General features: G+C 60.3%; 9 protein-coding genes across 9 annotated transcripts; 6 read left to right on the top strand and 3 right to left on the bottom strand.

Annotated features, from left to right (window-relative positions):
* Positions 1 to 325: 325 nt before the first annotated feature.
* On the bottom strand, positions 326 to 2368 carry TRAVEDRAFT_75734 (branched-chain alpha-keto acid dehydrogenase E1-alpha subunit). Its single transcript, XM_008047411.1, has 11 exons — positions 2078 to 2368; positions 1996 to 2021; positions 1866 to 1944; positions 1810 to 1818; positions 1706 to 1761; positions 1645 to 1652; positions 1475 to 1590; positions 1232 to 1418; positions 934 to 1171; positions 615 to 882; positions 326 to 563 (listed from the first exon to the last, which is right to left on the bottom strand). The coding sequence occupies exons 1-11, from the start codon at positions 2321 to 2323 to the stop codon at positions 450 to 452; spliced, it is 1347 nt and encodes a 448-aa protein (XP_008045602.1). The 5' UTR covers positions 2324 to 2368; the 3' UTR covers positions 326 to 449.
* Positions 2369 to 2594: 226 nt separating this feature from the next.
* On the top strand, positions 2595 to 4536 carry TRAVEDRAFT_67715 (uncharacterized protein). Its single transcript, XM_008047410.1, has 9 exons — positions 2595 to 2693; positions 2762 to 2974; positions 3037 to 3121; positions 3177 to 3409; positions 3460 to 3579; positions 3636 to 3905; positions 3957 to 4040; positions 4095 to 4211; positions 4266 to 4536. The coding sequence occupies exons 1-9, from the start codon at positions 2625 to 2627 to the stop codon at positions 4419 to 4421; spliced, it is 1347 nt and encodes a 448-aa protein (XP_008045601.1). The 5' UTR covers positions 2595 to 2624; the 3' UTR covers positions 4422 to 4536.
* Positions 4537 to 4865: 329 nt separating this feature from the next.
* Positions 4866 to 6132, top strand: TRAVEDRAFT_137237 (mRNA capping enzyme; the record flags this gene model as incomplete). Its single annotated transcript, XM_008047409.1, has 5 exons — positions 4866 to 5115; positions 5212 to 5261; positions 5347 to 5623; positions 5764 to 5882; positions 5950 to 6132. The coding sequence occupies 5 exons, from the start codon at positions 4866 to 4868 to the stop codon at positions 6130 to 6132; spliced, it is 879 nt and encodes a 292-aa protein (XP_008045600.1).
* A 908-nt stretch (positions 6133 to 7040) lies between these two features.
* On the top strand, positions 7041 to 9674 carry TRAVEDRAFT_54488 (uncharacterized protein; the record flags this gene model as incomplete). Its single annotated transcript, XM_008047408.1, has 5 exons — positions 7041 to 7262; positions 7325 to 7470; positions 7532 to 7670; positions 9458 to 9568; positions 9624 to 9674. The coding sequence occupies 5 exons, from the start codon at positions 7041 to 7043 to the stop codon at positions 9672 to 9674; spliced, it is 669 nt and encodes a 222-aa protein (XP_008045599.1).
* Positions 9675 to 9828: 154 nt separating this feature from the next.
* Positions 9829 to 10587, top strand: TRAVEDRAFT_32440 (uncharacterized protein). The gene has a single exon (XM_008047366.1). The coding sequence runs from the start codon at positions 9844 to 9846 to the stop codon at positions 10285 to 10287; it is 444 nt and encodes a 147-aa protein (XP_008045557.1). The 5' UTR covers positions 9829 to 9843; the 3' UTR covers positions 10288 to 10587.
* A 2265-nt stretch (positions 10588 to 12852) lies between these two features.
* TRAVEDRAFT_83667 (uncharacterized protein) lies at positions 12853 to 14073 on the top strand (the record flags this gene model as incomplete). Its single annotated transcript, XM_008047407.1, has 1 exon — positions 12853 to 14073. A coding segment is annotated over one exon (1221 nt), but the record flags the coding sequence as incomplete, so codon positions are not given.
* A 717-nt stretch (positions 14074 to 14790) lies between these two features.
* Positions 14791 to 16197, bottom strand: TRAVEDRAFT_157366 (uncharacterized protein). The gene is made up of 5 exons (XM_008047406.1): positions 15872 to 16197; positions 15638 to 15781; positions 15390 to 15534; positions 15276 to 15335; positions 14791 to 15217 (listed from the first exon to the last, which is right to left on the bottom strand). The coding sequence occupies exons 1-5, from the start codon at positions 16100 to 16102 to the stop codon at positions 14862 to 14864; spliced, it is 936 nt and encodes a 311-aa protein (XP_008045597.1). The 5' UTR covers positions 16103 to 16197; the 3' UTR covers positions 14791 to 14861.
* Positions 16198 to 17311: 1114 nt separating this feature from the next.
* On the top strand, positions 17312 to 18944 carry TRAVEDRAFT_176374 (acid protease; the record flags this gene model as incomplete). Its single annotated transcript, XM_008047405.1, has 6 exons — positions 17312 to 17592; positions 17659 to 18020; positions 18083 to 18213; positions 18268 to 18671; positions 18727 to 18822; positions 18875 to 18944. Exons 1-6 carry the CDS (start codon positions 17420 to 17422, stop codon positions 18942 to 18944), a joined length of 1236 nt encoding a protein of 411 aa, XP_008045596.1. The 5' UTR covers positions 17312 to 17419.
* An 883-nt stretch (positions 18945 to 19827) lies between these two features.
* Positions 19828 to 23231, bottom strand: TRAVEDRAFT_32438 (uncharacterized protein). Its single transcript, XM_008047365.1, has 7 exons — positions 23007 to 23231; positions 22476 to 22950; positions 21917 to 22401; positions 21606 to 21847; positions 20986 to 21550; positions 20025 to 20932; positions 19828 to 19965 (listed from the first exon to the last, which is right to left on the bottom strand). The coding sequence occupies exon 6, from the start codon at positions 20592 to 20594 to the stop codon at positions 20436 to 20438; it is 159 nt and encodes a 52-aa protein (XP_008045556.1). The 5' UTR covers positions 20595 to 20932; positions 20986 to 21550; positions 21606 to 21847; positions 21917 to 22401; positions 22476 to 22950; positions 23007 to 23231; the 3' UTR covers positions 19828 to 19965; positions 20025 to 20435.
* Positions 23232 to 23880: the final 649 nt, after the last annotated feature.

Here is a 23880-nt window from a genome sequence, read left to right as displayed (position 1 = left end):
ATTATGAACTTTGGCCGGCGAGCCTCTAGAGCGTCCGTACCGTGCGACGGCTCCTTCCGCTCAGAACGCTGCGCCAGAATTGTGAAAACGTTTGGAACAGAACGCCGACCAAAGTCCACGGCGAGACGCTTGGAGAGCGTTTGGCGGTTGGTACAGACGGTACGCGGACGAGATCAACCTCCGCAGCGCTGTGCAGGAGGCGAAGCGCTGCGGACCGAGGGGTATACGTCATATGATCGCGTAAAGAGGCGCGTCGCGACGCGTCTGCGCAGTCCGCTCGCCAACTCCTCCACATTTCCGTCCCGACGTGCACCCCATTCTGGTCGCTGACCGAGCTTGAAGTCAAAAATGCTGGGAACGCACGCCGTAAGATACCGTACATCGCGCCCGCTATGGGCGCATGGAACAGTCCACGTATCCCTCGGCCTCTTCGGACGCGGTCTTTCAAGCTAGTCCAACAGATCCTTGCCGCCGCCCTTGTGCTTCTTCAGTTCGCTCTTCCACGGTTCCCAAGCCTCACCATACTTCCATACTAACCGCTTCAGCTCCTCGCGTTGCTCTCGCTGCCATTTCTAGTTAGCGGCGTCAGCCGAGCGTAGGATCAGCGCGCTCACCAGATTCCAAGGCTCCTCCCCGCCGTACACTTCCGTAAACATCTCGCTCAGCTCGGGCTTCGGGAGCGTCTCCGCCTTCTTGTACGCTGTCATCACCTCCTGCTTGACCCTCTTCGTCAACGCCTCCTCCTCGTCTTTCGACCACCAGCCCCGTGCCTCCATGAACAGCCTAAAGCGCACGATCGGGTTGTCTAACCGCTTCCGGTCCTCGACCTCCTTGCGGGGACGGTACGCAAACGAGTCATCTGACGTCGAGTGATGGCCAACGCTGAACGTCATCTTCAGCGACAGTCCTAGGGAAGTTTGACGAACCGCCTACCGATAAGTCATAGTTTCGACGAGTACACCGCGGCCCTCCTCAAGACAAAGCCGCCGTGCCTCCTTGACCGCAGAGTACACCGCCAACACATCGTTCCCGTCGACGCGGATCGTGTGTATGCCGTACCCAGGCCCCCGAGCCGCAATGCCGTCGCCGTAGTACTGCTCCGACGACGGCGTCGAGATCGCGAAGCCGTTATTGCGCGCGATGAACATCGTCGGCGAAGGGATCGTCGACGCTGCGCCACGCGGATTAGCGTTCATTTTCGCGTCATCTCCCGACCCCGCGGGGGACGCACCAAGAAGCATGCCCGCGTGGAAGTCGCCCTCGGAGGCCGCGCCCTCGCCGAAGTAGACGACGGCGCAGTTCTTGCCCCGCCGAGCGGGATCGCGCTTGAGCGCGTACCCCACGCCCGCGGCCTGTGGGATCTGCGTTGCGAGTGGCGACGAGATGGTGTGGTAATGCAGCTCCTTCGAGCCGTAGTGCTGGGGGCGCGCGTTAGTCGGGGGCTGGAGCGGGGACGTCGGGGATGGCTGCTTACGACGGGCATCTGCTTGCCTTTGCCGCAGACGTCGAGGTGGGTGCCGAAGCACTGGTTCATGACATTGTCGAACCCCCATCCGCGCCAGAGGAGCACGCCGGATTCACGGTACTGCGCTGGGGTACGTCGTTAAATTGCCGACCAGAGTGTTCGAGTAGAGCAAGGCTTACCGAGGACCCTTGTGCCTGCGATCGGTGAGCTTTCGAGGCTGAGATAGGAAAACGGACTAACTCGTCGTCAGGAGCCAAGGCAGCAGCGGAGCCAATGATGGCGGCTTCCTCTCCATACTGCGAACTCGGTCAGGAGATGACGGCCTCCCGAGGAAGAGGACTTACGGCAGTCATCTGAGCTAGTGTGAGCAAACGGACTGATGGAATGGCGCGCGACATACGTAGAAGACGATGCGGCCCTGCCGCTGGAGGTTGTAGAGGATGTCATCAAGGATGGGGAGCTGGACCATGTTCTCGTATCTAGGGCATTGGCTCAGCATTTGTCCGACGCAGTACGGGGATAAAACGCACATCCTCCGAGCGAGGGCTTCGTCGATCTGAGGTCTGATGGTGAGCTTCCGCGAGTGGCGGCGAGAAGCTGCGAGAGGCGCACCTCCTCGGGCACGACGGCGCCCTCAAGCGGCTGGCCTGCGCCATCGATGACGCGGTATGTCGGGATCTGCTTACCACCCTCCATGACGGAGTTGAAGAAGTGTAGCTTCGACGTGATGGGGGACGTCGAGGCGGGTAGGTGGCCATGAGCATGCCCTGGTCCCGGCAGCTGGGCGGTGGTGCCCACTCTTCGACATCCTCGAAGGGCTGCGTATACGGCAGGCGATGCGCGCAGTGTGCGTATCATCGTGGTCGTGGTTGAAGAGAGAGAGGACGCATGAGCGCGAGATGGACGCGGTGAACACGGAGGAGGAGCAAGGTCCGGATCGGAGTGCGGGGAAAGAGGCGCCCATTGTGGCACGTGGAGGTGGCGGGGGTCTGGCCAGGTGCTAAAGATCTAGATCTGTTCTATAGAGAGTGGCTGAAGTCTCGGTGCTCAAAGGAGGAGCGGACTGAGGCGAGTCGGCTGGACAGAGGCCATCGATGGTCCACACCTCTTCTCCTTCGCCGCTCATCTGGTTCGGCACAAACTCACTTTTTTCGCCGCGATGTACAACCCGCACCTCGCGCGTTTCGTCAATGGCGAGCGCCCCCAACTGCACCATCTCTCGGTCACGGTGCGCCCTTTCTGCCGCCCGCGCGCGATCTCCCGGCGGTATATGTGCTGAACAGAACCCGGACCCAGAGCGTGCCTATAGAGCTCGGCCAGGACGACGTAAAGGAGTTCCTGGCTTCCTTCGAGGTCGACCCCTCAGACGACATCAAGTGCGCCGCAGTCGGCCGTCTCTGGGAGGCCCTCCTCGAGAAGTACCCCGGCGTGCCCTTTCTCATGCTTCGCGTCGCGGACATGCGCTGGAAGCTCAACAGCCGCGTCACCGCCTATGCAATGTACCTCGATGTGAGCCTATCGCCCTTGTCCGCACTCGCTCCGTCTGACCTCCGCGCGACCTTGAACTACAGCTTCAGCGCGTCTTGAAGGACTCCGCCTTCTCAATTTGGCTCCAGAAGGCCCGCGTCAAGGTCCTCACCGAAGCGGTCAACACCCGTGGGTATCCGCCGGCGTTATGCATTATATCGTGCGGAAATTTACCGCTATCTAGTGCGCACCTACAAGGACAACACGAGCATCTATACCCCGTCCCAGCGCTGGAGACCGAACGTCGCGCAGGACCGCATCCCCGCCAGCTCCTGCAAGCTTCAGCACGCCGAGTACGTCACCTTCCAGGAGTCGTGGGAGAAGATGAACGCGGCGGGCGTGAACCTGGATCAGTACCTCAACTACCACTGTCTCGAGACGAACGCGATCGAGGGCGTGCTCCAGTTCGATCCGCCGGTGAGACCTCAAGCGCCTCTTCTTCCGTTGAACGCTGACAGAGTGTATAGGCTACCGTCATGCTCTCCAGGGAGGGCGTCTACAGTGAGGTGTCCGACCGACATCTCACTGCCGGGGGTGTTGTCCGCGACCACGCGCAAGCGCTCTCGATACTCCAAGATACCCGGAAGGTGACGCTCCGGTCCATAAGGTTCCACGACGCAAACGCTAACTCTCTATCCCGCAGGCTATGGACGAGATATACAAGCTCGTTGAGGACCCGAAATTCGAGCTGACGATGGAGATGGTCTGCAGCCTGCACAAGATGTTGATGCGCACGAACCACATCCTCGCCATCCGGCAGCACGGCAGCTCGCATATCGCGCACACGCACGTCGGGATAACCCGGCAGCATTGCGCCATCAACGTCAGCGTCGCGGGGAAGGAAGTGAAGGTCATGTTCTGTCCGTTTGACTCCGTCGACGCGGAGCTAACCGCGTTCTGCACGCGGTTCAATGTGAGCGATAGTTCTATCGCGGGGTGACACGGGCTAATGTGACTCTCCTAGGATCTTATGAGGCAACACGACGTCGACCCGTTCGCTGCGGCGGCGTGGGTCAGCCATGTCTTCGTGACGATCCATCCATTTGAGGTAAGGTCCTAGCATTTGCCCGGACACCTTCTAACACTTTTATTTGTTCCGTAGGACGGAAATGGTCGACTTTCAAGACTGCTTGCGTCGATACCTTTGTTGCGCCAGCGTCTGCCGCCGCTGACGGTAGCGGTGCCCTGGCAAAACAAGTACTACCATGCGCTCAACTGGGTACGTTCCGAGCACGCCTGTCCGGGCAGAGCGGTCGCTGAGGCAGAGTGGCAGACGCGCGCGAACGGTGACGGAGACTACGGCGTGTTGATGAAGCTACTGTTTCAAGCGACAGAAGCAGCAGTGGACGAGTTACGGGAGCTGCAGACGTCTGTGCGGCTACCTGATCACTGGCAGGTGACGGAGGAGGACACGGAGATGAGTGCGTAGCGCGGATTTGAACCTGTATCAGTATTCTGTGTCGCTGCTTGTAGCTATGACCGCCCGTTTGTGAGACTGCCACATGTACCTGTATCTATTCGTGCATATTCCATGTCATTTTAACATGAGCGACGGGATTGGGTGGGCGAGCGGACCGGGGGCCACGTGCGGGCGTTGAGGAAGGCGTGGCTGTTTTGGGCTGCAGCGCTCGTCATGCTCTTGCCTCTCTCCGTACGCTGCCCTCCGTCGTCCTGTTCTCCTCTCTTGCTTTCTCGGCCTCTCTAGCTGTTCTTGATATACTCGACGCTGCCCTGTATGGATAGGCGCGACCGGCCGCTGTCAGTGTCTGACTCAGACGACTCTGACCGCCCCTCCAAGCGCCCCCGCCATTCCGACTCCTTTTCCTCCGCCGCCACCTCTCTACCACCACATCCACACGCGCACCCGACACACATGCACTCGGGAGCAACCAACGGGAACGGCCACGCTTCCGACGCCGGCGCCCTCCCCCCGCTCTCGCTCTCGATCCTCGGCGTCGAGCCGCTGGACGAGTTCATCCGCGAGGTCGCCGACTTCATCCACTACCAAATCAGCACGCGACCACAGGACCTCGTCGGCGCCGTCGAGGTCGAGGCAAAGATCGGAATCCTGCGAGATCGCGACACCGGGAAGCGGCTGCAGCTCCCCATACTCACCGAGACCAGTACGTTCAACTTCCCTCCGCGCCCTCCTCTCGCGCCGTCCCTACTACAATCCGAACTCACCCCCTCCGCGCCCGCCTGTGCCGCGTCCTTCATAGTCCTCGCGCCAAATGCGATCGACATGCGGTTCGAAGCGAACATGTCTGCAGTACGTCCCCCCGCGCAGGGCGCGCCACCGCTGCTCGTGCCCGTCCCCGTCCCCAGCGCCCGCGCTCACACGCCCGGCCCGCCAGAAACAGCACCAGCACTACAACGAGCTGCTGAACAAGCTGAAGACGACGCCGACGTCCGCGCACCCGTCCTCGACGCTCGCGTACCAGCACCTGCACCTCGTCGACACCTTCTACGCGCAGGACGGCGGCGGGCGCGGCGACAAGGTGCGCGTCACGCGCGACGAGAAGACGGGCACGGTGCTCGAGTGCGTGCGCAAGATCCGCCTCGCGGACCTCAACATCTACAGCCCGAAGCGGGCCGCGGACTGGAGGATTAGCGTGAACCTCGAGGTGCCCGGTGCGTGTCTCTCGATGTTCTTGCGCTATGAACTATGAGCGGGGAGCGGGCGCGCTGGTGTGGTATCGCGAGCGATGGCGTGCTCGGCTTTCGCAGGGTATGCACAGGCGGTAGAGTTTGGCTGATATGCTCGCGTACAGTGCCACCCCCGTTAGGGACCTCAACGCACTCGCGGAAGAAGGACCGCATGCGGTACTCGCACGAGGAGTTCGTGATAGACCTCACACAGGTCACCTCCACAGCGGGAGGCAACGCGAAGGTGCGTCCCGCCCGCCCACACTCTGCGTGCTTTATCTGACGCCCGCATTTTGATTATCGGTGCTAAGACGGAGGTCCTGCACGAACTCGAGCTCGAGCTGGCGCGGCCAGAGTACCTGCTCTCGACGGCGGCGAAACGCGGGGACGCGAACGTGTCCGAGCACGACCGGGGCGCGTTCGACGAGCTTATCCGCGCGTTCGTGAACAACGCGCGCATTCTTGTACGCAACGCCGATGGCGGGTGGCAGTGAGCCGCGATTCACGGCGAGGGATGACGGAGAGTCTGTAGCTGCTGGGGTGTCTCGGTTTTGTGTAACAATACGTGTAGGTCATAATCCACTAATGGTCAGACATCCGTCCGTGTCCTCGGCATGCCATACCCGAGCTGCTCGGGGAAGACGCGGTGCGCGGAAGTCATGAAGACGGCCAAGAACGCCGTCCGTCCGCTCAACCTACTCAATCTTGTAAATGTGAGTTTTATTTACATCTGCCCTTGCTGTAGGACCATCCTCACCACTAAAGTTAAGAAACATTCCAATAAAGGCGATAGCCTGGAGCGCGGCCACGAAGACCTGGTACAGTCATGTGAAGCATTGGATACATGAGCGGAGTCACAAAAAACGGTAAAAGGTGTAGGTTGCGTTGCAGTGCTGCGATATATCTAACCGCGTTGTGCGTGCAGAAGAATCCACATTTCACACTCTTTGTTGTTAAATGTTGTATTTGATCGAAGCTCGCCTGAGAACCTTTTGACACCAGCGACAGAACACTCTTACATGAGTACGGAACATATGACTCGTTTGCCTAAGGCAGAAGGAGCTCAGCAACATCGATCGTTATGCTGGGCACACCATCGTCCCGCTGTGCACTCGTGGTGAGTCGGCCTTCTTCAACTCTGCGAAGCATCGCTGGTCTATTGGTATCTGTCAACAGTTCCAGAATTGAAGGTCTTCGCAGATCAGTAGCATCTATGCATCGCCTTGTTCACGCGCCCGCCGCTATGTATGTTCTAATATTGTAGTCTGCAGGCTGTGATACGTGTATTCGGGTCCACCACGAGGGAGCGCACAGGGTCGTCCATGCAGAAGGGCCCCTGTCCACCGTCTCTCCTCTCCTACCCACTCATGCGAAACTAACGACATCCCGCGATCTCAACACTATGCCTCGCCGTCTGCAATTCCGTCAGTTCTCGAAGACGTTGACCACGAAGCTTCGCCTCGCTGGGCTCGGTAGAGGTCTACGCTCTCTGGGAAAGGGCATATCCCGTATACCCATCGACCCCGTCATTGTAGCAGTCGAAACTGCAGGCAACATGGGTTCCTCTGTCCCTGTTGTGCAGGGAATCTCGTCGGCGGCTGTCTCTCTGCTGCAGCGCGCGCAGGTGAGTCTATGTGGCCCTTAGAGCTTTACTCGAATCTCGTGCTCAAGGCATGCGTTCTCCAGGGGGTAGGGCGGAATCGCGAGAAATGCAAGGCGCTTGCCGCTCTGGCGGAAAGCGTCGCATCTGCCGTGGTGGACGCAACTGGTGATATTCGGAACGTGGGGGACCTGGACGAGAAGACACTGCTTAACCTAGCCGAGCTTGAATGGTGTGTCCTGAAACACTTTGCGAATTCAGCAAATCAAACCAAAGCTAATGTCATCTCGCAGGCGCATGGAACAGATCGCCAAAACCATGACGCGTCTAGAGAGAAAGCCGGTCTGGCGCAGGTTCTGGCACAAGGACAAGCACGATGAGGCCCTCACCGAACACAAGGAGAGCTTGAAGCACGCGCTGAGGATTTTCCAGGTTTGTTTCGACTCTTGAGGCACGTCTGTGGGGCCCTAAGCTTACACATGGAATGCCATCAGACGAAAGAGGCCATTACCGGACGCCTCGCCCAAGGGAGGGACCATAGACAAACGGTCGAGGCCTTGCATGGTCTCCAACGCCAGTTGTCGAAACTCCGAGTACAGCAAGCTTGGGCGGCAAACCTGCACCGCTTTTTGCTTTTTTTTTTAAGATCTCCCTCATATATAATCACACAGTTGTTGCTCGAGGCTTCCCCTCTTTCAGCCCCCTAACCTAGCGCCCACCACCCTTCCGCTCTTTCTCAGCCCCCTAACATAGCGCCCACCACCGCGAACCCCCCCCCCACGCACGCACGCCCACACCCAGGCCGAAGGCCTAAGTTTGCGCCTTCTGTTTCTTCAAGCGGCAGTCGGATTCAATATCAATGTTTCACTGCAGTCACACTGCAATCAGTACCCAGAACGTCCGCAACCGCTCTTGAATTTCTTTCATGTCTCGACTCTTGCCACTCCCCATGGCCAAGCGCCAGAGAACGGACTGCTCTCCGTCGAACTGACACGCTCAAGGCTCGACTACGTCCATAAATGACAAGTGAAGCTTGAGCAAGTCGATCTACGCGTCCGATGTCCGATGATGACTCTGATGAGGAACACGCGGACGTCGCCCAGGAGCGCCTTCAACGCGGCGCGCACAGATGGTCTACAAACGTGGGACCCGAGTCAAACCATTACATTCTTCCGTGCCTGGGCCGACGAGGCGATGTTGTTGAAGCACCGCATCGTTCACATTGATGGTAGACTTTCTATAAGACGCAGCCCATATATGTTCTCCAAATATCACATGCCCACGGGCCACAGCACCGCCGACCATGCCATCATCTCCTCCGAGCGCAACCTAGCTAACACTAAGCTAACACAGAGCTAACTCTTCATTGCTCCTCAGTCTGGTGTTCGCCGAAGCGCACGTCTATAGATCGATGCTTCGAAATTCCGAATGACCGCTATGATTGCAGGACCCGTGTGATCGTCCCTCGACAAGATCACCTTCGTCTGCCTAGGGGAGACAAGCAGGACCCAGGCGAACTCGTCATCAGGGCCGAAGACTCCACCACTCCCAAGAGACTCAGGGTCGCCAAGGCTCGTGACGTCGACATAAGGGCCTAAACGAGGTATGTCCTCCCTTCTGTAGGGCGAAGACATGACTGGTATGAACTGAACTCGTTCAATAAATGCGTGCTCACGGTTTTTGCTCACAGATCATACACTAGGTGATAGTAGTATTTACGGTGCCCTGACGTTGCGCCGTGAATAGTACGCCTGGGCTGTCTTTGACGGTAGCGAAGTGTCCCAATGCGAGCTCGCTCACGGACCACCTCCCCCGAGTGCAGTAGCGGAAATGCATGCTTGCGCGAGTCGCTTGAGTCGCTTGAGGTGCACTCTCCACGTTTGGTTTTCCCATCCGACTCGGGGCTAAATTATGATGGGCCAGAAACACCCACCTCCGGGAAGGCTTAGCAGTAGCACGTCCTGTTCCTCACGGTGCACGACAACCTTGTCGCTTGACAATACTGGGTGTCGCCCCGCATCGATCAGGCGATATTCAGGAAGCACTCCCGGACAAAGGTCTGTCTACGAGGCAAGCGTCGTCGACGTATTTTACGATTGGGCAAGTGCTTGACTATAAATACAGTGTCTCGCTGATCGCTGCCGATTTTGCACGCGATGCACGCCCCGGAAGATCTGGAATGAACGGTTCGAGGTGCGGCAACACTCACATCCGCGAAGGGCACCGGGAAATGTGCCTACTGGTACGAGGGGCTCGGCGAGGACACAGCGGAGCTCATGAAGACGATCAAGAACTCTGACGACCCGCTCCACCTAATCGACCCAGGAAAAGTAAGTCGTACTTCCTCAAACGCTAAAAAGTTGCGTCACTCATTATTTCTTCCAGCTACTGTACCCGGAGAAGCGCAATCGCAACCCGCCGGAGCGCGGCCACTGAGGGAACCGGTACGTCCATGTGTAGCATCATATACATGAGCGGAGTCGTCGAAGTATATAGATTACATCCTAGCGCTGCGCGGTATTCAGTCGCGGAATGAATGTACGAGAACGTACACTTTACAGGGCGATTCCTCCCGCGCAGCTTAAGCAGAGACGGCACATTCAATATGCCATTGTGGGAGCATATACACACGTATAACCGCACAGCGAGCAGCCTGCGGTGTTGCATGCCCGCCAGCAAAGCAGAAACCACGCACCTCCATAGGTACACCGAAAGGGCAGCCCATCGCGCCCCCTGCGCTCCTCACCCGCCAACGCCCCGGCCCCCATCCTCCGCATCTCCTCCACGCCCCCCCTCTCGGAAATGCCCCCTCCCCGCTCAACCTCCCGGCCCGCGCACAAGCCCATCCCACTGCCCAAAGCGCCACGGCGATCACGAAGGCCGTCGCTGCGGCGCACAGCGTTCCGAGCACGCCGCCCGCCACGCCGCCGCCCGCTGCAAGCGCACGTCGCAGCGTGCGGGCCCGCGGGCTCGCTGCGGGCACGGTCCCGCGCTGCTTGCAGCCCCGTCCGCCTGTCGCACGCGCCGCCGCAGGGTTTCTGCGTGCTGAGCGCTGATCCCCCGCCGAGGTCCGACGGGGCTCGAGGGTGCGCTCCCAGCCGGGCCCGGGGGGCGCCGGGCTGAGCTGCGTGGCGCTCCCGAGCGCGGACCCCGCCGTGAGCCGAGCCCGGGGGTGTTCGCTGTTCGTTTGCGTTGAAACGTAGAGGCCTAGCGGCCAGGGTGGACTTGAACTTGTGTATGGATGTGCCACGCACCATGAGCCCACTAAGGTCTATAGTACGACGCGCCAACTAGCTCAGGCTTCCATAGCGAGCTCCTAGCCTCTGCACAAGCTCGTCCCAAGGACCACCCCAGCGTTCCGGGCAGGATCAGCGACGGTCGCGTGGCAGGACCACCATCGCCAGCTGAGCCCACCGCGCACGGCCGCCGACGGAAAGGAGCGAACTTCGAAGGGGGCCCATGACGCACCTGCAGACGCGCCCCAGGGCACGCCACCGCCGCCCAAACGCCCCTAGGCGCCGCGCACGGCCCCGGCTGCCCACGCGAAGTGCGGGGGTAGTGACGGAAGCGTGCCAGGGCGCTCGGGAGAAAGGAAGGAGGGGACGGGCGAGGTGTGCGCGCTCGGACGCGGACGAGTGGGGCAATGGCATGGAGGTGGCCGTCGGGCGCGAGAGGCGGTTGGGCTGAAGGGTCTATCCATCAACGTATGGGACGTGCGTGTCGAGGATAGCTTGGGCGTTCGCGCTACGTGTGGATGAGCCTCGCGGGGAAGGCGAAGGTGGACGACGCTCATACTAAGAACACGAGTGAGAGGGACGAACCGAGGAGAGGTTTCTGCGCCGATCCAAGACGCGCACACTAGCAGCACAGCCCGTCCCACTACGAGGTGGATAGCTTCATCGCGCGTCCCTTACGCGCAAGTGCGGGGGGAGCTCAGCGTCGCAACTTGCGCAGGACGTAAGCTGGGTGTAATCGGAGTTGCAAGGAGCGCCCTAGGGTCACCGCGTGCGTAGTGGGGCACGCGACGACCTGGGGTCGCCTGACGGCCGAGTGAATGGGCACGCCCGGAGGTGTACGCGGGTGGCGTTGAATACGGTGCGATACCAGCAGCGGTCTCCGTCTTGCACTCTCTGCAGCGTGTCCGTCAGATACGGCGACCGATAAGATGGGAAGGCGTACAAACTTGTAGCCTACCGCGCGCACAGAGTCTTGTGAACGGCCGCGGCTGCAAAGCGAGGGTCTCAATCGCGCTGAGGAACCCTGGAGGCTGGCGGTAGAGGGTAGAGCCGGATGCTCGAGGGGAGCGTATCTGGAATAGCGTGGCTAGCTTCCCATCTGAGCACAACACAAGACGCGGGTGCACTAGGTCTGCGCCCATCGCCGACCGCGCGCGAGGCGCTGCCAGATTAGTCTTGTGCTCGAGGATCTGGGGGCAGGTGTCAGATACTGCGGAGGAAGGGCGCCAGGGGATGCTGCTGAGGCCGCGGAAGGGACGCGGGACGCTCGGGGTGATCAGAAGGTTCAGAACGAACGCAGCAGTGGTGGATCAGTGGCCTGATGGAGGGAGGAGATTGGTGGGGGAGGGAGAAGAAAGTCAGCGGCGGTCAGCGGCATTAGCGGCAGAGCGTCCTGACAGAGGTGGGAGACGTATGTGGAAGAGTTGTGTGTTTGATTCGATGCGGTCATACATGGGTGGGGACATGTCAGTGACAGTGGTTATCTGCGCAATGAGGGGATCAGCATCGCCGTTGGTGTGAAAGAAAGTGACTGCTGCCAGCGTACTCACAGCACTCGGGGCCTCAAATAGCTGTTGACGCCGAGAGGGCGCGTGTACGGGCGAGATAATCGGTGATGGGGGAGTCGAATGTGGGCGCACCGTGGGGGAGAAGCAGGTACCGGGTCGTGCGCAGGGAAGAGTAGCGGGTGATCGTGCAGGATAGAGTGCTGGTGCGCGGGCGGTGTCAGACAGGGAGCGTTGGAAGGAGTCGAGTAAGCTCTGGAGCGCGGGCGAGGAGGACGAGCACGGGTAGGAAGAGGAAGGACGAGGGCAGCGAGGGCGAGGAAAGAGGTTCGCGGAGTCCGGGCCGCCGCGGGGTGTTGGCTTCTGTGCCATAAGAAGCTAGGCTGATAGCGATCGAAGATCGTAGATGGACCGATCGAGATCGCAAGGGGTATTTATTGCAGACAGCGCATAAATATTCATTCCCCTTTCTCCGATCTCCCCGCCCCCGCCTCGTCACCCACCCGCCCCGCGTCTACGCCAGAGTTGTGCAGAGAGTCGACGATGGGCATGGGCAGACGCGACGGATACGCAGGAAAGGGAATTTGCGAGGGGGAGGAGAACGTCGTGGAAGCTGTCACGCGCACTAGAGGAAGCTGGCAGCCTGAGAGAGTCAAGACGTCTTCGGCCGGCTCCCCGTCCTCACCTCCTTCCCTCCAGACTACTCCCGCCCCCCTCCCCGACGACTCCTCCCCCGTCCTCTCCCACCCTCCCCTCGCCCGCCACCTCCTCCCGTCATCCTCTGGCCCCGACCTCTCCTCCTCCCGCCAGCCCTCGCGCGCCCTCTCCCCCATCTCTATGCCCCTCTATCTCTCATACGCCTCCATGTCTCCCATACACTCGCTTCCTGTTGAGCTCCTCACCACCATATTCCAGCTGGGTGTCGACTCAGATCCTATTCCAGACGACCAAATCCGCGGCGAGCACACCTTTGAGGTCCTCGTCTCACACGTCTGCCGGCACTGGCGCCATGTCGCCCTCCATACGCCACATCTCTGGACCACCGTCCACTTCCGCACCCTCGCGCACATGGGCCGCGGCGAAGTCTACCTCGCGCGGAATGCCCATTTACCTATCGACATATACGTCGACACCTGTTCCGAGGACGACTACCATCTCCGCAAAGACCTCCTCTTCCGCGAACAGTTCCTCGCAGTATTCAACGTCGTCCTCCCCCAAATACATCGCTGGCGCGAGCTCCATCTCATCGTAGCCGACCTCGAGTGCAAATCCTTCGCCCGCCAAGTCCTCTCCAAATGCGGCACAGCGCCCGCCCTCCGCACCCTCCAGCTCTGGCACGTCATGAACTGGCAGACCTCCGAACGTCTCTTCAACCACATCGGCCCGCCCCCCGTCGTCGTCTTCGGCGGCGCGCTCCCCTCGCTCAAGCACATCATCCTCCAGGGCGTGAACCTCCCCTGGTCGCGCTCGCCCTTCCTCTGCAACCTCACCTCCGTCGAGTTCGCGCTCCACTCCGACAACGTCCGCATGCCCTTCGCGCTCTGGCGCGACATGCTCCGCGCCTCACCCGCGCTCACCCGCCTCTCCCTCCTCTTCGCCGGCCCGCGCGCCTCCTCCTCCGGCACCTCCCCCGCGCCCGACGGCATCGAGTGGTGGGGCGCCGCGCCCCCGCCCCCCGACGCCATCTTACCCCCTGGAGCCCTACTCCCGCCCTCGACGGACCCCGTGCAGCTCCTGCAGCTGCGCGAGGTGCAGCTGAACAACCTCGAGGCGGACTACCTCATCGCGCTCTTCCGCACGCTGCACGCGCCCGCCGTGCGCTCGCTCCACCTCGGCCTCGACTTTGACGACCAGGACTTCACGCCCTTCATCGAGTACCTCGCCGCGCCCCCAGGGCCGCACAAGCTCGAAAACGCCGCGGGTACGGGCACAGCGCGGCCGCAACCGAAGTTTCCGGTGCTGGAGAGCTTATCGGTGTCCGCGCTGAGGTGCACCGTGGAAAGCTGGCGCGCGTTGCTGACGGTTTCGCCGAAGCTCACGCGCCTGGAAGCAGACTTCACCCAGCTCAGCGAACACGCTTTCGATGTCCTTCTTGAGACCGTTCCGGAGCCCCAACCCTCAGGATCACATCCCCCATCACCGTCTGAGAGCGAGAGCAAAGGCAGCGCAGCGGAGCCCGCAAAGATGGTGCCCATGCTCCCCAAGCTCGAGAGCGTGCGCGTCTCCGGGGCCGAGGGCAAGCAGCTCGCCGAGTTCGCGACCTTCCGGCGCACCCACGGGTGCCGCATCCGGCGCTGGGAGATCGAGGAGGGCGCGCGCGACGAGCACTCGGAGGCGCTCGAGCAGGAGGCCGCGAATGAGAGCGCGGCGCTGCTCGCGCGGCGGGACGCGGAGGACCGCGAGGCCGGGCGCGCGTGCGAGCCGTGGCGCTGGGACGAGCCGCTCGAGAAGGTGGTGTGGTTCCGCGAGGAGGAGGAGGATGGGGAGGAGAGCGAGTTCGACGAGGGCGAGGAGGGGTACGCGGAGGAGGATGATGCGGACGGGGATGGGGAGGGCGGGGAGTGAGCGCGGCTTGCCGTGTGGACTGTACTGGATCTCTCTTCACGGGTGCGTCGTCGCGGCCATCTCTATCTGTAGCTTTGTCGGTTCCGGGCCCCTGTGCGCTGTACAATCTATCATCCAGCGACGCGCGACGCGGCGTCTCACAAATTGCGCGATGTACCACCACGAACGGGGTCGGCCCCTCCGACAGTCGTGCTACATACTCACATAGAAATGCTGAGAACGCGTGCTCTGAAAGCGGTGAGTATTGGATCGGATTATACAGATATACTGTTGTAGGACCACTACCACGTAGGCGAGCCGGCCTCTCTAAACAGGCTCTAAGCCTTCTTCTGCCCGCCCTCTAACCTCAGCCGCGCCTGCTCCAGCGCGCGGTACACGTCCGCCGCGAACGTCGAGTCCTCGGGGAGGTCGAGCAGCTTCTCCAGCTCCGGCACGGCCTCTTTCTCGAGCAGCAACCGCGGCGCGTCTTCTGCGGCGGCGTCAGCCGCGTCGGGCTGCGATGCGTGCTCCGACGGAGGAGGATGCGTTTCCGTCTCCGTGCCGGGTTCGGGCTTGGGCGCAGCGAGCGGCTTGGGCGCGTACTTTGCGTAGATCGCGTCGAGCTCGGGGCTTGTTTGTGGGACGATAGCGCCCTGTTTGAGGAAGCCTTCGAGGTAGTGCGAGGCCTTGTATGCTGTACGGAGGGGAAATATATATCATCGCGAGAAAGAGCGGGTGTGGGGCGTGCGTACCACGGTAGTGCGACCACGCGCGCCAGATGCAGAAGAAGAACGGGAAGTTCGGTATGATAGCTATGATACGTGATTAGCTTTTTGTGTTCTCCGACGTGCAAGAAGACGGCTCACGGATAATCGCAAAGGGCGCGGTCAGCGGGGAGATGGCGAGCCAGAAGATGGCGCCCTTCCTATGGCGCGGGGTGCGTTTCTCGACAACCGTGCGGAGGTGGGGGAGCGGTGACGTGCACACCGAGGGCGGGTAGGTGAGTGGGACCTGCAGGACCGATGTGGTGCGGTTGGATGGGGCGGTAGTTGGGAAGGAGCGACTGGGTCAATGGATTGGCACGGCGTTTGAGAAGCGGACGGAAAGCACAAACCACGGTGTTCGCTACTTTTTCTGTCCCGCTCGGGTGGACGATGTTCGCGAGCCGGGGACCGAGGGAGGGGTCGAGCGACTTGAGCGCGAGCTCTTCGAACTCAAGACGGTCGATCAGCCGTTCCCCATACAAGAAGGATCTCCGCTGCACATGACAGACAGAAGCGTAAGCTGAAGGCAGATGAGGGGCCCGCGTGCATGAACTCTGCAAGCACGGGGCGGGACACATGCGCACCTTCCAGTTGCCCTCCGGCGCCTTCCCGAACCCGGCCCAGATGTCCGAGGCCTTCGCGACGATGCGCTTCGTCCACGTTATCGTGTGCGTGGTGTCTGGGGGCGTGACGAAGTGGTAGTAGGTGAGGTGCTCTGTGGGCCTGCCGTGGACGGGTTTGCTCGGTGTTGCGAGCGGGAGCGCGATGATGCGCATGGAACGCGTCGCGTTTCGCGCTATTATGGTTGCATGCATGGCGTGAGTATTTGGAGCTTTCTGGTGTCTATTTCGTGCAAGCGGTGTGGGGGATACAGCAGGTCGTAGAGTGGCTGGAGAGGGCAGTAGAGTGGAGGTCGTCGAGGGAGGTGTTGGGAAGGAATCCGAGGGAAGGTGGCGCGGTGCGACGGCGCGTCATGCCCCAATTTGTCTCGCGTGGCGCCCACGTGTAGGCACACATACTCCACCACAACTCGACCTCTACCTGCGTAGACCTGGCAGTACGTACACTCCTGTACACTCTCTGTGTACCTTCTCCAAGACTTCAAAAGCTCACCCAGTGCACTGGCATCTTTCTGCCATCTCGTTAGACCCGCACTCTGCTGCGACTCAGTGCAATCACCCGCATGGTCCATCCGTCAAGAAGTCCAGGATGACGCCCTCCTACGCATGTTTGTAGCGGCTCGCCACTGGTACTGCGATGGCCGCGGACGGTTTTCATATGTCGACAACGTATGCATCATCTTATTGCGGCGCATTTCATATACTTACATTGATCGCACATTGCAGGCAACCGAGCGCTATGTCGAGCACCACATGAGTCGTAGTCCAGCTGACGATCTCAACTCGACATCGTTGCAGGTTGTGGGCGGTGCTCGACGTCTCCAGATGCCTCTTACGACACATTGTACGGTCAAGATGTCGAGGACAAGGCTTCGAATTCTATATCGCCGCCTAACCGGCGCGCCTTCGAGCGCGATGTGCCAAAAATATGTTACATCGTCGCCGATGCGGGTGATGGGATATCACCTCACTGCCGTGCACTCACCGGTTCAAATGATTGGATGGATGCATAGCACCACCAGAAAAGCAACATCATGTATGCTTTTCCTTTCCGTTTTCGAGTTGCATGCCCGGGAAGCTCACGCTCTTTGTGATCGACGTGCTTAGGGTGGCCCGTACCAGAATTCCGTACGCAAGAAGCCATGAAATATACTGATCCACACACGGTGGTCTATAAGCACTCAGCACCCCGTGCGCATGGACATATACAGAAGCTCAGTAATCAGCGCGCTATGCAACACCCGTATCTTTCGTGCTTCCGCTCGGGAAGGCGCTCGAATGCGGTTACGATCTGGTCTAACCCGGGCAGACCTCATGCTCCTTCGGCTTTCCTATTCAGATGCAACACCCAACTCCGAATGCTGCACATGGTGTACACCGTACCAGCTGGGTATAAGAAGGGTGGGACACCCCTCCCAACCTCCACCAGGAGTTCTCCTGTTCTCCACTGCTCTGCCAGCGCACTCTCGAGTCGACGGTTACTCCCCAACCTCCACCTCTGCACGAGTCAAGATGTTCTGCAAGTCTGCTCTGCTTTCTCTTGCTCTCGCCGTTGCTGTCTCTGCGAGCCCGATTACGCAGGACGGGGGTATTGCCATCGCTCTCACCAAGCGCGGCTCACTGACCCATCCCAACGGGACGTTCAACGGCGAGAAGGCCGTCGCAGCCCGCCTGAAGCTCGAGAGGTGCGTCCGGCCGCCGGTCCATTCCCTTCAATTACCCTACTCACACGATCGCTATCCGTACTTCAGCAAACACCGGCAGAACCTCATCAACCTCGAGCACAACATCGGCAGCGCGAAGTTCCAGGAGCTCTACCCGGGCGTCGACACCTCCAAGCTCGCCAAGCGCGCCGGTATTCCTCTGACCGACCAGGAAGACGACTTGGAGTGGACGGGCTCGATCAGCATCGGCTCCCCCGCGCAGACCTTCAACGTCGACTTCGACACCGGTTCCGCCGACCTCTGGGTGCCCTCTTCCAGTTGCTCGAGCTGCAAGGGCCACAAGCAGTACAACCCCTCCCGCTCGTCGACCAGTCAATCCGAGCGCGGCTCCTTCTCTATCGAGTACGGTGATGGCTCCACCGCTAGCGGTTCTGTATTCACCGACACCGGTAAGTCACTCTCCCGATAAGTGCACTTCTGTCGAAACGATGCTAAAGAATCACCCGCGTAGTCACCGCTGGGGGCGTCACCGTAACTAACCAGTACCTTTCTGGGGTGACCTCGGAGTCTTCTGAGTTCACGCAGGACCCAGCTGATGGTCTCATGGGCCTCGCGCTCACCCCCATCTCCGAGCTCGGCCATGTACGTGTCCATCAGTGATCATGAATCCACCATCCTGACGGCGCACCCTGGCAGGACCCCTTCTTCGTCAGCGCCGTGAATCAGGGCGTCGTCGCTGAGAGTGTCTTCGGCTTCAAGCTCGCGCCCTCCGGCTCCGAGCTGTACATCGGCGGGACGAACTCGCGCCTATTCTCAGGCTCGCTCGAGTACCACCCCATCGTCAAGAACAACGGGTTCTGGCAGATCGGCAACGGCAAAGCGCTGCTCAACGGGCGCACCGTCGCGTCGGACATCCAAACAATCATCGATTCCGGCACGACGCTCATGGGCGCGGCGGAGAGCACCGTTGCGGCGTTCTACAACAACATCCCCGGGTCGGGATTCAACGACCAGTTCCAGACGTACACCTTCCCGTGCGACCAGACGCCCCAGGTGTCGTTCAGCTGGGGCGGCAAGACGTGGGCAATCGACGAGAATGAGTGAGTTTGTCTCGCTTCTGACGGAGGCGTGGTGGTGTGCTGACCTCAGGTGTAGCTTCAACCTCGGTCAAGTCAGCGGCAACGACTGCGCCGGTGCTCTCACTGTGGTTGACCTCAACCAGCCCAGCAATGTCTGGCTCCTCGGCGACACGTGAGTGCATTGCCGTCTCATAGTAGCCATTTGCTCACACAAAGCCGCGCAGCTTCATGAAGAACGTTTACACCGCTTTCTCTATCGACCAGAATGCGGTCGGCTTCGCTGCTCTTGCTTAGTATGGGAAAGCACGATGCTCATAACCTGATGACATTCGAGGGCTGTGTACGAGATATTGTGTCTACCTAAGGACGTTGTTTTTGTGGACTGTTGTTGTATTCACCATTAAATCATGCTGCACTGCGGAATCAGGGCCTACCGGCAGTTTGACGATACTCACCATCCGACACACGACGGGCATTTCAAAACATTACACCGCCCTACGTTGATGACCGTGGATATACGTTTGTCCCAAGTAGTGGCTTTCGGCATAATTCTACCGATAATCGTTCAAACTCACTTACCTACCTGCAGGGTGAAAGAATTCGTATCTCCGGGAAGAAATGCAGTATAATATTGCAGATCGCCCGTTATGAAAGAGCCGATGAACATCATCAGCGCTCGACATGTGTATGCTGCGCTGTTGACGAACCTCGGGGATGATGTCGATTTGAATGTGTGTCGCCCATCCGCAGCACAAAGTTTGAAAGAACATCAAGACATGCTGCGGGTGAACCTCATGGCGTACTTCGCATCTGACAATTATACTGCGGCGGGGTGCCACACGAAGCACTGCTGCTCAGGTTCTGTCGAGGATCGAGTGAGTCTAACTGCCGGTATATATGTAGACATGGTCCATGGCGAGTCCTGACAGGCCTTCGTAAGTAAAAGAGTCTTCGTAGAGCATTGTGGAATCTCAACTGTGACAAGAGCCGGCAATTGCATCAGGGAAACTGGGTCGAAAAGGTATCCGTTGTACTCGCTCCAATCTACGCAGACTCCCACGACGGCCATCTACGCCTCTGCGAGAGAAGCTGATGACAGTGGTGGCTGATTCGCCGCAGTCCGAGGTCGAACGAGAACAAGCGTCGAGGATGTGCTGCGTAGACTGCGCCGCATCCCACTGCATAAAGTACACAAGGAAGCAACGCAGTCGAGCAGTGGCATACGCACCAGTGACTCGAGTTCCACCAGTCCCCGTCCTGTCCTTGGCTCAACTCCGAGAAACCTATACACACTAGAAGTTCCGGTCAGCCAATTGTGAGTACCCGATACGAGCACCTACGACGACGAGACGTTGAGCTAAGCTAGCATTGTAGAACGAGCTCGAAAACGTTATTGCCCACCGTGTTGCTATTCGACGACTCCCCCGCCCGGCCCGCACCGCCGCCCACTAACAACATGACCACCCTCACGAAGGAAGAAGAGTGGCAGAAAGACATCGCCGCCGCCGCCGCCGCCACAGAACCCGCCAACCTCCCCGAATACACCTTCCTCCCACCCAGCCCCTCCGCATCCTCGCCCACAGCCGACCGCACCTCCACCCTCCCGCTCTCATCCTCAGCCGAGGCAGCGAGCACCGCGTCCTCCGACTCCTCTTCGGACGACGGGGGCCGCCCGCGCTCGGAGGGCCGGCGCATCGTGCGCGCGATCATGCGTGGGCTCGCTGCGATCGTGCTCCCCCCGGTCGTCCTGGCGGGTGCGGGAGTCGCGGCGGGGTTCGGGGTCATCTACGGGATCGGGAAGTTGTTGGAGGGGATTGGGCGCGGGCTCGCGGCGGGCCCGGAGGCGCTGTACAGGGTGTGCGCGGGGAAGAGGGTGCGCGCGGCGTGGCGGGCGGTGAGGGGGAAGAAGCCGAGGGTGGAGGTCGAGGCGGGGGCTATTGCCATCTAAAGCGGGGGCGAGTGCGGGTATGGGTACCGGGGCGGGTGAAGGAGACCTGGGGGAAGTTGGACACTTGATTCGGAGGAGATGCTTGTAATCTATGGCCTGAGACGGCGGCGAAACAGCCTTTATCAGATTGTCTATGCCGCTATGATATATGCAAACATTTATCCATTCCAGGCGTGAATGAGGATGTTCTCTGAAGAAGGCACGCAACTGGACAGCCAGCGGAAGGTCAATGCCTATCATCCACCCGCCTGATTGCCATTTCGTCCAGGACAGACAAGAAGTCTCCAACCCGAGGGCGACGCCGTGGGATACACTCGGCGAGGCTACTAAACCTCTGTAAGGCGTCAGTACTTCATTACGGCCAAATCGAGCAACACCGCTACTTACTTCTATAGCCTGTCTTGTCGCGCTCACCCTCTGGTCATGAAGCGCATCTTTGACCGAACCACCGGGATTCGTGTCCTGTACCTCGAGAAGAACCGCCAGGCCCACCGAGAGGTGGAGAGCGTCCATGCAGCGACTAAGAGAAGGAGGCAGAAGGCAGTCAGCGCTCCGGTGAGCGCTTTGCGTGCGCGATCGCGAGCTCCGAATCACCGTCTACTTGCGAAAGGCCATAGCCCCGCACTATGGGAGTAAGTAAGTTGCCGTATTGCATGCCGCGAGCGATGGTTGCCGGTGGATACTCTGACTGATGCGTTGGCAGCGTGCGGAGGCCTGCGACCTCTCGAACGTCGTCTGAGTGGATCCACAGAGAAGAGGGCGCCTTCGTAGTGTACTCCGGGGATGAGGCCTAGGGGTAGCATGCCTCGGTGCTGGTACGCCTGTATTTCAACCTGAGAGTACGGTCAGCCCCGCAGGGCCCCGCTGAGCATTGGAAAGTCCTCCTGGTCGAGCCGAACAAGCATCTTCCGCGATGAGACGTCCCCGGAGACCTCCGGTACCTGCGAGTCATCTGCTCGACGCCGTCAGCATAGACTCGGTCGGTTTTCGCGGGATCGGAAACGCACATCCCGTCCACCGCGGGGCGCCCCAGCAACAAATGGCCACAGCCTGCCACGGATAACACCGTAGCCAGAGAAACCCAAACTTCAAAGCTCGCACGAACGCCGGGCAGAAGGAACCTGCCAGTGCTGTCTGCCGGTGTGCGCGCGAATAACTCTCGTGGAGCTTGGAAGCCGTACCACGGGCGGTACCACGCCGCGCAAAGTAGACACGTCGTCCCCTCGGAACGGTAGCGTACGCCTGCGATCTGAGGGTGCGCGACTTTGAGCTTATGAGGCGGATAGATGAGCGAGTAGAAGATGGCAAGATGACGTACCAAATGCGAAGGAGATTTGAGCCTAAAAGTACATCCTGCCGTGCGGGACGACCCCGCTCTAAACCTACGATAGACTTCCTGGCTAAGCCGAGCGAGTATCGTCCGTGAGGCCTTGAGGCCTTGAGGACATATTCGGCCTTTCCCGGGACCTGCCGCCAGAGCGTTCGTTCCTTTGGCACCACCTGGGCGGACTCGGTCGGTGTGCGCGGGGTCGGAAACGTATCACCCCGCCCGCCGCGGAGTTCCCAAGCAACCAGTCGGCAGCTAGTGGCCACAACACGCTCCGGCGAATACCGCGGCTAGAATGTACACAGGGTGCGAGCGAACGCCGAGCAGACGGAACCTACTGTCTCCGGTCGCGAGCAACTCTCGTCTCCCTTGGAAGTTGGAAGCCTGACGCGCATGTTTCCGCGCCGCGGGCGTTATGTCGCGCGAATTAGACTCGTCGTCCCCCGGCAGCGGTAGCGTACGCCTGCAACTCGGATCTGAGGATGCGCGACGTTAATTCTGTCTGCGCGACATTGAGCGGGAGAACAGAACCCGGACGCGCCTGACGTACCGAATGCAAATAGCGCTGCCAACGCCCCGTTCTAACCCGGGCGGCCCACACGCACACGGCTGCCCAACAAGACTCGCCGGGACTGCTGCGACGTTGACAACAGGTCCCGGGCTGCGTGCACGTACAAGAAGCGCGGCCGGCGGCAATGATCGTCACGGTGCTTCGCGGCTTTTAGTGCCGTGCGAGCGCGCCCCCCGACGCTTACAAGGTCGCGATCAGGGCCAGGGCGAACACCCAGCGCAAACATAGCGCGGTCGTGTTGCGAAAGAAGGCGCGTTCGTGGCGTCGGGGGAAGCACATAATGAACGTGCGAGCGCTGGACAGTTTTGGGCGGGTGCAGTCGCGGTGCGGGCGTGGACGCGTGAGACGTCGTGTGCTGGCCGGGGTGCGTCATTGGGCCTTCTCCGAGAGGAAGGGCCGGAGGGGCTCGTCATGCGAGGCGTCACTTGACTTCTGTACAGAGATGTATTTCAACCTGTGGATGGGCTGCGTCAGTGGTTCGTGGGTTGCGGAATTGAGAAGAAGACGGACGGATTCCCGAGATTGATATTCGGCGCCTCAAACAGGCTCTGCTTCGGAATCTCGAGCAACGCGAACGCAGATTGGTGGCCTCCGTATATCTGTATCAACTTGGCAACGAGCTGGGCGATAATAGACTGCTAGATTCGATAAGTACTCACCCGACTGCTCAGGCAGCACCGGGTCCCAAGTAATGAGAACTATTCTGAGCGAGGACGATGTGGTCGAGGCGAAAGTACGCGCGCCGGGACCCGCGGAGGTGGTGGTTGAGTACAGACGCGTTAAGCGTACTGAATGGGCCGCCACACGCCATAGCTCGCACCCGTGCTCGGTGCAGTCGCGCGAGACGATGGACGACCGCAAATCGAGCTGCCGACCGGGACTAGTGCCTCCTTCGGGCCCCCGCGCGCGTGCGTCTAGGACGTGTCGTGAGTCTTGGAAGGACGACGCGGGATCGCGGCCGGCCGGGTTGGCTGTGTGGCGGCGCATCGACACCCGCCGGACCTCGGTTCGCGATAAAACCAAGTGCAAAGTTCGAAAGGGTATGTCGGAGGAGAAGCGAAGCAAGAGAGAAGGCTGCGCGCTGACGTCGGCGTGCGTCCCGTGTTCGCTGCTGCCTCCCACGGCCCGGGTGACGCCCGACGTCGTCAAATTCAGCAGCGGCGACCACCCCCACGGAATTCTGTACAGTTGCAGACGGGCGACATATCGAGAGGGAGTGAGCGAGGACGGCACTACGCCCGCGTCCGATCACGATCCGATCGCGCTATGTTCAGATCTGGAGGGGAGATCTGGCCGGCGGCATAGGGCGGCATACACGCACACAGACGACTCCCACCACGCGACTGACCGACGCCTTTCTCCCAACGCCGCGACCTGCACGCCC

The sequence above is a fragment of the Trametes versicolor genome (assembly GCF_000271585.1).
Source record: "Trametes versicolor FP-101664 SS1 unplaced genomic scaffold TRAVEscaffold_18, whole genome shotgun sequence".
Lineage (NCBI taxonomy): Eukaryota > Fungi > Basidiomycota > Agaricomycetes > Polyporales > Polyporaceae > Trametes > Trametes versicolor.
This window is presented reverse-complemented; position numbering and strand designations above follow the sequence as displayed.